Source organism: Corvus cornix, chromosome 8, assembly GCF_000738735.6.
Source record: "Corvus cornix cornix isolate S_Up_H32 chromosome 8, ASM73873v5, whole genome shotgun sequence".
NCBI classification, from domain to species: domain Eukaryota; kingdom Metazoa; phylum Chordata; class Aves; order Passeriformes; family Corvidae; genus Corvus; species Corvus cornix.
Window position 1 is genome coordinate 9,513,115 of NC_046338.1, and position 12,619 is coordinate 9,525,733.

Here is a 12,619-nt window from a genome sequence, read left to right on the forward strand (position 1 = left end):
CAAAAAGAAAGCCTGAAAAGGTCACCAAGTTTTATTGCCTTGCAGCTTATACAAATAGTGCAATAGTAAGTCAAAAGTGCTTTCTCAAAGCTCATGTTGTGAAGCTGCTTGGCGTTTCATTTCATAGGCGGTGGTTGAGAGGCTCTTTGCACTAGTGAGGGGTTTGAACTCTTGCATCTCTGAGCCAAAATCCATTAATGAAACTACTTCATGCTGCACTGAAACACTATTTTTTTGATAGAAACTGAGAATATCACTTTGTTGGAATAAACAGTGCAGTTTGTACTATTGTACCTTTCCTACTAAGATACTACCTCTAGATTAAATTCAAAAGCTCTTTTCAACCTTTTCGTCTCTAATGAAGTTTTGTCCCTTTTCAGTCTTGATTTATTTTGTTGGTAGAATGTGAATTCTTTGTCTTTCATTGGGTGCACGTGAACCACAGTGGGCTGTGTTACGTTACCTATTTATGAATTGCATCTTAAATCTGGTAACTCCATTATTTGTGTTGTGGGTTTGGCACAGTGTCGTGTAATGGCATTACTAAGATGGGAAGTGTGGAGAAGGAGTATAACGGTGCTGAGGGTTGGCCTTGACTGCTTGGAGAATCTCAGCACAGAATGCAGCTTTACCATCTGCACAACCTTGCCCTGAATGAGCAGCACAGGCTGGAAAAGTGACATCTGACCATGCTAGTGTATGTAGAAAGGGCTTACTACTGATTTTGCTAGGAATGGGCTTTCATTCTTTCTGGGTTCCAGGAAATTGGTGCTTAGCTATGTAAAAATTTGCCCCAGATGAATTAAATCAGTTTAGTTTCACTACAGTGAGCATTTGTAGTGACACTGGAATTTTATTGTATGGTGCATGTCACCTGCCTGTGGCTGATTTAACTAGGAATACAAAAGTCACTCCTGTACTGGAATACGTATCCTAATGAATTTAAATTCACACTCATCATTTCTTCATGTGCAAACAAAAGACAAGCATCCACTAATGAGAGAGAACAGTTTAGCTTCCTTCTTTATGTAATTTAACACTGTGCAGCCCACCACAGCAGAAGAGCTCATCAGTACTCTACAGCAGGAATGTTGCCCAAGGCTTTCCCCCAGTGTCTTCTCCTGGTGTTAGTGGCCTCTCCTGCAGGACCTGTGGACCCCACAGCAGTGGGGTGTCTGTGCTGTTGGGTCTCTCCAAGCATTTGCACTGAAAGGCAGCCTGGCTCTGCTGCAGGCAAATCCTGCTCATCGGGGAAGGGGCTCAGAGCTGTCAGGCAGCGTTGGTTTAATGTATGATTTATCTAGGAATAACCTACTTATATAGTTCAGTACTGTACCTGAAAGCTGAGACTGCCTGGGGCTTGGTGGGGGGCAGAATTGTTCAGCTTCAGTTGGTGATGTATCACTGTCTAACAGGATGTGATTAGATACTGGTAAGAAGCTGAAGGAATATTTGCTGTCAGGATGATGTTTCATTTAAGCTTCCTTTTGGTATCAAAGCAGCCTCGTAAATTATTGTGGATCTTCAGCAGACAGATTTTTAGTTATGTTGAAAATAGTTCTTAGTCAGGATGTAAATGTTCCCCCAAAATTTTGGAGATTGGGGGTTATTGGAGAATAGCAATAATCCATAAAATCCAGAAGGTAAAATAAGTACTGGAGTCTTGCTTCTCAAAATGAACAAAATGTAAATAGTCATGGTATAATGCAAGAAGGAAATCTATATTTTAAAACTAGTGTTTATGAATTATAGAGTTTTTTAAAAAAAATGTTGAATTAAGAATCATCTTCAGTGGCTGAACAATCTGTGGCTGAAAAGTAACCTGAATTTTTTTCTGCATAAAATAGTATGAGCGTTCTTGAACACTGCAAAATCTTTGGTGTCCTCATGGACTTGTTTCTGTGTGATACGCAATGAAATTCCACTTGTCTGAATCCTTGGAGTAAGATTTTTCAGTTAAGTTTTATCCTTCTCAGTTTTAAGTCCACTTACAGTGACCAAATGTTTAAAGAGAGGCAAGCTGAATGAATGCACTCTTTGATAAAAGATAACAAAGCCCGCAACTGAGAAGCTTTGCTGCTCTTTGGGCAAGCACAGTTGATTTAACGTGGTACATGTTTATGAATCCCCAAACTAACTGTAGTTATTAAACTTGAGTCATGCTAAATAAATAAAGCTTTGCATCTCAGGAGCCTGGCATGTGTTTCAAGAGGCTGACATGCATTTTCCTTACATGATCACAGGAGTGGCTTGCTTAACCTTTTAATTGGCAGGAAGAAAACTCGCTTCATGGCCTGGGCCACAATCGTATCTGAATAATATAAACAGTGATGACCTGAACTTGATCTTTTAGACAAGGGACCCACTTTTCTTGGTAGTTGCATGATACAGACAAGCTAGTGCTCTGGGGTCAGCAAGGGGCTTTTGTATATCCAAGCACAATAAAGCCAGAAAGTGTTTCCTGCTGTTTAGCTAATTAATGCAGGGTACCACTCGGTAGGAGTCGGCAGTAGGTTTGCTGCCTGTCACTGCTATTGTACTGCCCGCAGGAGGATACAGAGCAAGGCATGTGGGAAAGGAAAGAATTCTCTGTCTTGTTCCACCTATTGCAGGATAGAACAAAATGCAGGGAATCAGCTATCGATTCATTTGGTGAAATGGGAAAAGATGTGGTACTGGAATGGTAACAGCATATTTCTCAGAGTTGTAAATAAATAACAAAAAGAAATCAATAATACCCTGTGTGTGATGTGATGCTGTTGGAGCACAATTATCTCTGTGTGTCCTTAAGTTGCCCTCCATCCTGACACTGGGGGGCAATGAAAGGAGAAGACTGACAGCATTTCCCTATTAGACTTTTCTCTTAAATCATGTCTTATGATATACTGTAAAATAAAGAATTTTGAGACTCTGAAAGCACATATAACTTGGTTATATGTTACATTTTCTGATGTAAGTTTACTGCAAAGCAACGAGTTCCTTTTCAATAGTTAATGTAACAAAATATATAGAGGCATTTAAAGTCTGCTCTGATCTTGTATTCTGGTCAGGTGCAGGCAAATTGTAAAGAGAAAATATAAGGTGTCATAATGAACAGCATGTATTGCATATTTGAGCATAAGGGAGCTAAATCATCTTAATTCTTGTGAAAACTTAGCAGGGTATGTGCTGCCTGTGGCTGCCTGCCTTCTCAGCAAGTTTTTAAGTGGATTATTAGGTAAGTGGAAGGCTGTTTGCAGCATCTTAAGTTTGACAGACGTGATTGTGCAGGGGGATGGTAGGGGAAAAGTGTTGCTGCTCTCAGACAAAAGCTTCTCATAGATTAATATCTTCCAAACACTATTTTGTAGTCTTTTTTATCTGTTTTTAATCTGGAATGTTATAGAGGTTTCGTGCCCAGACAATAACTCTTCTGTTTGGTTTTCGTTTTGTTTTTCCAGAACTGCTTAATAAAACATGATGAGAATGGATACTCAGCAATAGTTGGAGACTTTGGTTTAGCAGAGAAAATTCCTGATCACAGGTATGGGAGCCAATCTAAATGGAGTGAGAATTGCAGGACAACTGCAGGTCAGAAGCTCTAGTGAGCCAGATCCCTGGGGCTGTTATTGCACTCTGGTACAGAATTTGCAAAACATACCCTCAGTCTTCAGTCTGGAACTGCAGGCTGGATAGCCAAGATGTTCCAGCCTTAATTACTGTCCATTTTGATATTTACTGGTGACATTTATTCTTCAAAAATGTTCCAATCACTAGAGGATTTGCTCCAGCTTTTCGGTAGATCTTTTAAGCTGGTATTTGGGAATTTTGGGTTTAAAAAAAACCAAAACACAAACACAAAAATACTGTCCAACATTCTGGATTGGGATGATTTTGTAATAAATGTCATTTGTTGATTTCAAGCAACTTTATTATCTTTCCACTTTCATAAACAATATTCAGTGGCATTCCAGCATTATTCTTGTTTAACCTCTGGGTTAGTTTTTAAAATCCAGGTTTATAACAGAGCAAAATAAAATTAATTATAAAATTACTGTCTAACATTATCTTACCATTTTACTTTCCCTAGGATGAAATTATAATCTTAACTCATTTGAGGAATGCACAGGGGACTGTCACAAGCTATTGTCACAATTGAAAATAGTCCTTTTGTCATCCCTCCATTAGAGAGATCAAGGACAAGGATTTCATTGTTCTCTCTGTATATTGACTTGTGTATTTCAAAGTATTCTGACTGTGAAATGTGCTGTCAGATTTTCTCCAGCGTGTGCTTCTGCGTAAAATAAATAAAAAGCCTTCCAGCACTTTTGACTGCATAGAAAACAATAAAAGTTGATCTCAGCTATGCACAGTTTTTAAACTGCACATATCCAAAAACCGTATCTTGAGAGGTCTGAAGGCTTGCATGAATATTGGTGAAATTTTGGATCTTAAAGCTTAAAGTGAACATCTTAATTTCCAAACTACTGATAAGTACAGCCAGTGTTTATCTTGTAGCTGCTATGGAGTACCCAGTGAAGTGCTGAAAGCTTCAGCTGTGTTCAGAGGAACCCATCACAAAATCAGGAAGGCACTACAGGTGCCTTAATGTGTCCTTAATACCCAGCTTTGAGATGCCCTGAAAACTGAGATTACAGTTAAGGTAGCTTGAGACTAAAACAAGCAACATTACCCACTATTTTGTTTTTATCTAGCTTTACCTCCATTTTCAAATGCAGCTTTGTTCTTTCCAGTTGGCTGGTAACAAGCCATGCTACTTTGAGGCCTTCAGAGTCCTTTTCTTTTTTAAATAGGTATTCCCTCAAGGTCAGCTAGGTGTAAGGCTGGAGGCCTTTTTTAAGGCCCCACTATTCAGCCTTATGGAAGCTCCAGGTTTTTCAAATTGGGTCTATTCTGATTACTTTTAATTTTTCCATATTAAAGGATTCATCTGGTCAATCTTGATTTTTAATTTTTTTTTTAAATACAGTTAGCAGATCTTTATTATTTTAAATACAGTTTGACTTCATTCAGAGCTGCATATACATGTAGGGATGATACTTGCATGTCTTGCTGGGTGAATGGAGAGCTTGGCATCTAGCCCAAAACTGATGTCCACAAGCCTTTTTATGAGTAGATGAAGGAACCAACTCTGCCAAGAGTTTGGCAATAAAAACTATTGAACAGCCGTGATCTTAAAATAAAACATTCTTTTAAAGTGGCTGGGTACTTAAAAACTAGAAATAAAATATGAGTAATTGATTGGGAAAGTTAGTAGCAATGCTTGAGCATTTAATTAACGGTTCTTCCTTCTCTCCCACCACCTCCTATCCATATCTATCCCACATCTATATAGTGAGAAGTTACCAGTTGTGGGCTCACCCTTCTGGATGGCACCAGAAGTTCTCAGAGATGAGCCCTACAATGAAAAGGTAGGTACCATGATATAAATGCAGTTAGCTGTCAAATGTTTCTCTTCTGTAGTGGTATGCAAGATTTAGAATTTCCATAATATTAAAACTATTGTTATTTTCACTTGTGGTGTTTCTGTACTCAGTAGATCATTCAGACTGAAGGAGAGTGAGAGTTAAATAGCTAATGTTTTTAATTCATGGTGTGTAATCTTATATGGAGATAGAATTGGCTTTAGGATTGTTCTCTGTTATGCTATTTCCATTCTGAAACACCCCACATACTGAAATATAGTGATGTTTTGTTGATCTAACACAATTTAATTTAACCAAATCTCATAAGAAATGAAGCAAAGTTGCTTCCCTGACTGTACACTAGTGAAATCTGGGTAGAAGTAAAAGGTCTGTGTGTAAATTTGCACGATTCTCTGTGTGTGTGTGTATATATATATGGATGGATGAGTGTATATATATGTGTGTGTATAAATATGAAATATAAAGCAGCATGTCTTAAGATGAGAGAAAATGTTGTCCATCAATGCCTTGATGAGAGAAAATGTTCTCCAAAGGTATTCCTAAGTCTTTCTGTTCATATCATCAGGAAATGTTTCTTTCAGAGGAGGATGAGATCACACTGGGTTTTAGAAATGGTGTTTTCAATCAATCTTTTCTTTACACAGGATTTTCTGTCCATTACTTCAGCCCTGCCAGTGTAGCTTTTCTGTGATAAAGCCCATATCCTGTACCTCTCTATATCTAGAAGTCAATAATCTGTTTAATTTGTGGTACTTTTAACTTGCAGGAAAGCAGTAACTACCTCAGTAACAGAAGTAATAATTACCATTTCAAAGCTTTTAAGGAGTTTTAATTGACCTAAATTAATAATAAAGTACCCAAATCTATGGTGCCACATTCTTTATTAACCCTACCAAGGGGAAGACTAAAGAGGAAGCAGTATGAAAGGTGACATATAAGCCAGTCTGATACATAAGGGATGAGGGATGCAAGCTTCTGATCTGCAGACTTGTATTCCATGTTTTCTTAAATTCTCTTACCCGAAAAATTCAGGTGGGTGGAAATCTGAGGAACTGTGCAGCTCCAGAGGTAGTCAGATAAGTGGCTACTAAACGTCATGGAAATTGAGCACTGATACACAGTGCTGCTAGATATCTCAAGCTTTGGGAAGACTGTTTTCTCCAGAGGTACTGAACTGAGAAGAGGAAGATGTAATTTTTCTTAACAGCAGCATTAATGTTCTGGCTAGGCTGTGATCATGTGTATTCTAAACCTGTTTTTCTAACCACAGTGATATATAGGCATGTCATGTTTTGGCTGTGTTTTTAATTATTCCCGTGTGTAAGACATCAAATGGAACTTCACTGTTCTTTGTGCAAGGAAGGATTTTTTTATTTTTTAAATTTTTACACTGCTGAATTAAGAGTGATTTGGTGGGTTTTTTCTTTTTTTTTTCTTGAAAGAATTTTAAAGTTATTGCTTTTGTGCAACAAGAATGCTTTCTGTGAGCATGTATTTCTTCACACAGAAAATGTTAGCTCTAATGCTGTTGCTCAGTGTTGTAAGGCTGTGGTGGTGTTGTTTCATGATAGCCATTTGGGGTAAGGAGAAACTCAGTGGAAGATAAGAACGCTGAGTATTCATAGCTGAACCATGTGTCTATTCATTTTTTTTCTCTCAGGCAGATGTGTTCTCCTATGGCATAATTCTGTGTGAGATTATAGCAAGAATACAGGCAGACCCGGACTATCTCCCTCGCACAGAGGTGAGTGGTTGTGTTTACAACACTGGTGGGAGGTGGCGAGTCTGCCATGATAACGGCTCAGCCTTTAGAACTTCTGCCACTGCTGCCAAAGATAGGATGAATAGGTGGGACATTAAAAATAGCCTGTAGAAGGCTGTTGCTCTTTATGCTGTTATTGTAGGAAGCTCCATTGAAGACACTTTCTCAGAGAGTTTGTGCTGCTGCAATCCTCATGGGAATCCTTTCTGCCCCTAACTGGCAGTACATCGAGAGCACTGCAATGCAAACTCTTCCTTTTGTGGAGTGATAGCTCATGTAGACTTCTTGCCGGGTTCAAAACGGGGCACTTGAGGCACACTGCACGCACTAAGCTGCCCCCCCTTGTAAAAGGGGCAGGGGCTCTGTTAACAGCAGCTAAAATAAATTCACCCTTATTTTGTGTGGACTCTACTAAGCACTGTGGATCTGAGTTATAATTGACTAATTAAAGATACTTTTTTTCTTTATTCATCCCATCTGCAGGGCAGCTTTTGACCCTCGGTGGGGGTTATTCCAAATTGTCTGTCCCCCTCCATTTCTGAAAATGGAAAATTGTTTAGGTCTCAAACTGCAGTAAATAAGAGATCCTTTTTTAGTCTGCCCTTCAGATTTTATAGACATGCACATAAGGAACTGGATAATTTGTATTACCAGTACCGTCCACTGAGAAGTTAGCCATTTTAACTGATACATTTCCACCATAGCAAAGCCTCTGGTTTTAGAGTAGGCTGTTAATTTGCACTGTGAAAGTCACTATAGTGAAACATCACAGTATAAGGTATTGTTTCCAAATGCACATGGGCAACATTTCAAGTGCAGTGGACTGCATTTGAATCCAGGAAGAAGGATGGGCTTTGATGTCAGCCCATTGTCTTACAGCTATCCTGTATCAGTAATCCACACTGGGAACGCTGCAGTTCAGAGTGTGCATGAAGTTTTCTCAAACTCCTCTGTAATTGTGGTTGCTGAGAAGGTGTTCATGGTTATTCCTGATAATTTCACATAGGGACCCCCTAAAAAGATGATGCTTTGAGCGAGATGGAAGACCTAATTTATTTCTCTATGCTTTGTTGTCATTTGTACAGAATTTTGGATTAGATTATGATTCTTTCCAGCACATGGTGGGAGACTGTCCTCCTGACTTCCTCCAGCTGGCCTTCAACTGCTGTAACGTGAGTATCTTACTTCAGGGGGAGAGATCTAAACTGGAGTTCTCCAAATCCCTCTGGCTTTTGAAGATAAAGCTTAGAGCATTTACAGAAGAGACTTGAAGAGCTCACCTATAGAAGCAATGTACCCAGAAGTCCCTTTCAGTTTTTATAATCCTTCCCTTCCCCTTGCTAAAAGGTTTGCCTTGTGTTTTTGCAATTCTGTGTTCTGTCATGCCAAACAAATAGGTCTGGCACACTGAACAGCTTCTTGCAGGCTGCTCAGGCTGATCATAACCAGTTGGATGCCATTGACACTGGCTAACCCTCGGGCTGACAAAATCCAGCTGTTGTTGTGTGCAGACCTCCTGAGTTACGAAGGAAGGACTGAGTTGCTCTTACAAACAGAGGGGACAAACAAATCAAGAGCAGGCATTAAACTGCTCTAAAGTGTCTATATGATGCCTTTTGGAAAAGGGCTTTGACATCCAAATCCTTAGCCTGTGTCATAAAATCCAAACTTGGACCGAAATGATTTAATATCTGTAAGGCTATAGGCCATGTGCTGTATGGAGAGAATTTTCTGGCAATTATTCAAGTAAAATTGTGATAGGGCTGGATACCTTCCTGGCTCCTTATTGTGAAAACTCCAGGGAAGCAGATCTCTTCTGCTGGTTATCCTGTAACAGAATTGCTAGTACCAATGTATAGTAAACCAGTTTATATAAAATAAGAGAACCTGAGCTTCCACCACATTCAACTGAAGTTGGGAATGTCCAGTTTATTCAACTTAAGTAGAGGCAGCTTTTAAAAATTTTACTGCACAAAACTTGGCCCTGGATTCACAACCAGGCTGCGCTGGAACCGATGCCAGCACTGTGTCCAAGTGAGTGCTTTGAAGAAGTCTCATCCCTTTGTGCTTTTGATGGTTATTTTTGACCCAACCTCTCTCTTTACTTTGTATTAGTTCAAAAGCCCATGCTCAAGAAGAGAGCAATATAAAGGTGAGAATGGGGGCAATGACTGACTGCTGCTTTTGGCACCACATAGCATAATTTAATTCTAAAAGTGTTTGTGGAACTTACTGTGGATGAGCTACGTAGCTCCTCTTGTTTCACCTTAGTACAGCAGAGCTTACTTCACCTGGACAGTGGTACATCTGACTCGTGTTTATGAAGTGCTTTGATTACATGAGCACTAAAGGGTTTGGTTAGAGGTAGGATTTGACTTTGGAAATCTCAACTCCCAGCTGCAGACTCCAGAAATGGTACTGCATCCAAACACATGGTGCATGATTCAAAGCAATTTTTCAACTCTGAAAATCAGAGTAAAACTGTTCATGAAGGAAGGGGCAGTAACCTTATATTCTCATGTAAGAATTTGGTGTGCTCAGAAAAAATCGGTTTTCTCCTACTCATTATTGTCAAATGCAACTTCCTGTATAATAAATGTCCCTTCACTGAATTGAAATGGAAATTACTGTCTTGTGATCCAGCCATTAATATGCTGATTTCAGTGTGGGGCATGCTGGAATTCACATACCACTCACCTAGGAGAAGGAAAATGGAGTAAACAGATAAAGCTTTCTCATATCTTCCTAAACATGCTGTTCTTCAGTAAGAGGTGATTGCTGTGGTAATTTGCTCTGAGACATGGACATTTATATAGCTTTTTATTATTTAATAGGTCAACAAGGTGTGAACTGTATAGCCCAGCTGAACTAATGTGCAAAGCCCTAAGATTTTCTACAGCCAGCAAATGTGTTTTAAGGCACACTAAGAAAACCAGCAAAAACTGACATGTATGAGTAGTGGAGTAAAATTTAATTTACTGTTACAAAGTGTGAGGGTTTGTAAATAAGCACCTGCAAGGAAGGCTCCCCAACAATTTTAAGCATACATGTGGGAATATTTAATAAATATAATCATAAATTATCATGCAAAAAGCTTACCAGGATGAGCTAAGCTGTGGGCAACTGCTGCTTTGAGAAGGAACCTTCTCTTCCATTTGATCAGAATCTGGATTTCTCAGGGATGGAAGAGACAAATACTGCTCTGAGTAACTTTTCCGTTGCTGCTCTTGTCTTGGAACTTACCTAGCACAAATTAAAATAGCCAGAGAGCTCTTTTTACTTCCTGTGACTTCCTGTAGCTTGCAACAGCTCCCTGAGATTCCCAAATTAGTAAGTTTGTCAGGGTACAGTGTGTGCTTCAGTGCTGCCCCTGCCCTACTCTTTCAGTGAAATAGGGAATGCAGAAAAATTTGTTTTCCAATGCCAGGAAATTCCAGCTGCTGCTTTAGAACAATTTTCTTGCTGCTCTTGAGCTCTTCAAGTGTGGTTTCTTTGTTTGGTTTTGTTACTGTACGTATGAATTTTTAGCCTTTTACCCCTTGTTGCCAGAAGGTGTTCTGGCATTGCTGATCATACCAGCTCTCTTCAGAAAAATCCATTTCAAACAAGCTGCAGGGCAGTATCAGGGAGGTCTTTGGGGTTTGTTGTGTACAAAGCACTACTGTTCCCATTGTAGAGGTGAGATCTGTCTGGGCTTGTCCATTCTGAAAAAGCCTATAGAAGGCTGGAAACAGCAATCAGGTCAAGCGGAATCTTTTTTATTACTGGAATGAAGTGAACTTTCGGCTGCTGAATTAGATGTTGCTACCTAAAGTAGTGAAGCCTATGACATATATACACGGTCAATGCTCAAAATGATGAAATGCCTTCAAAGTTACTGCTTAAATGAAGCTGCTTGCCCTGTAGTACAATTTTAGTGTTGGACTTTGTTTAGAGATCTGTATCTGCTAGCATGAATAAATAAATACACACTGAGAAATACAGACTAATGCATATTGATGAGTAGGGGGAATATTTTACCTGGGAGATTTTTCTTTTTCCTAATTTATAATTTTGTCTAATTATATAACCACCCTTGCTTCCTTACAAGATAGACCAGTATACCAAATAGTATGGCTAATTAACAGATGGAAAAATACAACATTTTTGGCTTTAAAATCAGCAGTGCCATTTAGGTCTGTTTTAATTAAAGCCACAAGGAGATGATGGAAGAATTACAATCTTTTAAAGACTGACATAGCTGTGTTGTTTTGTGTAATCCTTTTGAAATAACATTGGTGTATAATCTGTTTGATAACCAGAGTCCAGAAAGAAATCCTGTCCTATGCAAGCTGTTTCAAGCAAACCAACCAACCCCCCCTCACAAAGCATGAATCTGACAGTTTCCCACCTTTTCAATTTAAAATTTATCCTCTTCATAGAATATTTACAAGTTACTAACTAAATGTGAGAGGTGTAATAGAATACTGCTTTTCCCCTTCGTTACGTAGGATTTTTTGTAATGACAACACCCTTAAAACTGTCTCGAATGTCCTCAGTTTCCTCAGATTGTCCCTCTTTCTGTCCACTCTGTAAGCAGAATAGCATGGACAAGCCCACAGGGACTTATTTGGTTTGTGTCCATTCACAGATGGATCCAAAGTTGCGTCCTTCATTTGCTGATATTGTCAACACACTGGAGGAAATGTTAAACCGCCTGAGGAATGAGGACTCAGAGAGAGACAGGAAGTTCTTGAACCTTGACAACAGTGAAAGAAAACCAAAAGGTAAGTGTCTGTATTGTACAAACATTGCTTCGTGCTTATAAAGAGGAGACAAAGCTTCATATTTTGAAAACTGGTATTTTGGCTATATATGGTGTTATTTACAGTTTGTGAAAGACTTTACGCAAACACTGAAAATTATTCTGGAGCAATGCTCTATACTTTGCATTGCAGAATGTCCTCTGGTGAAAAAAACCCCCAGCTGTTTCTTAAAGTGCCTGATAAGATTCTGTCCCCAAGCTCTTGAGAGGAAATCTAGAGTTCATTTGGGAATGGTTTTGTAAGTTGCTAATAGTATATGAAAATCCATCAACTTTTTATTTATCACTGCCATACTTAGTACATATACATCATTTCTTTGGTGTATGTTACATGTAACATTTAGAGGCTTCTTAAATTCCTTCAGGAGGAAGAGCACAGAAGATGCAAGAGTATTATAAAGTACCTAGAAATACTCTGAAAGACGAGAAAAGATGAGTCCCAGGTCTGCTTGGGAATGTTTGCCTTGAAAGGTTTTCTCTAAAGCTGTCTGGTGCCACCTGGTGTGGGGAGCAAACTCTTGTAGCCTGGGCCGTATTCTGACTTGGGTGTTTTCTGTTAGTACACTTCTGGCATTAGAAATTTAAGAGTACATTAAAAATAGTTTCTCATATTATGTGGCTATACAA

General features: G+C 39.0%; 1 protein-coding gene across 1 annotated transcript in view; it reads left to right on the forward strand.

Annotated features, from left to right (window-relative positions):
• TESK2 (testis associated actin remodelling kinase 2) overlaps window positions 1–12,619 on the forward strand; it is an 80,026-nt gene that overhangs the window by 61,376 nt on the left and 6,031 nt on the right. Inside the window, exons 6-10 of the mRNA XM_039555786.1 lie at window positions 3,441–3,523; window positions 5,336–5,411; window positions 7,087–7,170; window positions 8,274–8,360; window positions 11,819–11,954. Of these exons, the coding sequence (XP_039411720.1) occupies window positions 3,441–3,523; window positions 5,336–5,411; window positions 7,087–7,170; window positions 8,274–8,360; window positions 11,819–11,954 (466 nt within the window). The remainder of the gene's footprint in view (window positions 1–3,440; window positions 3,524–5,335; window positions 5,412–7,086; window positions 7,171–8,273; window positions 8,361–11,818; window positions 11,955–12,619) is intronic.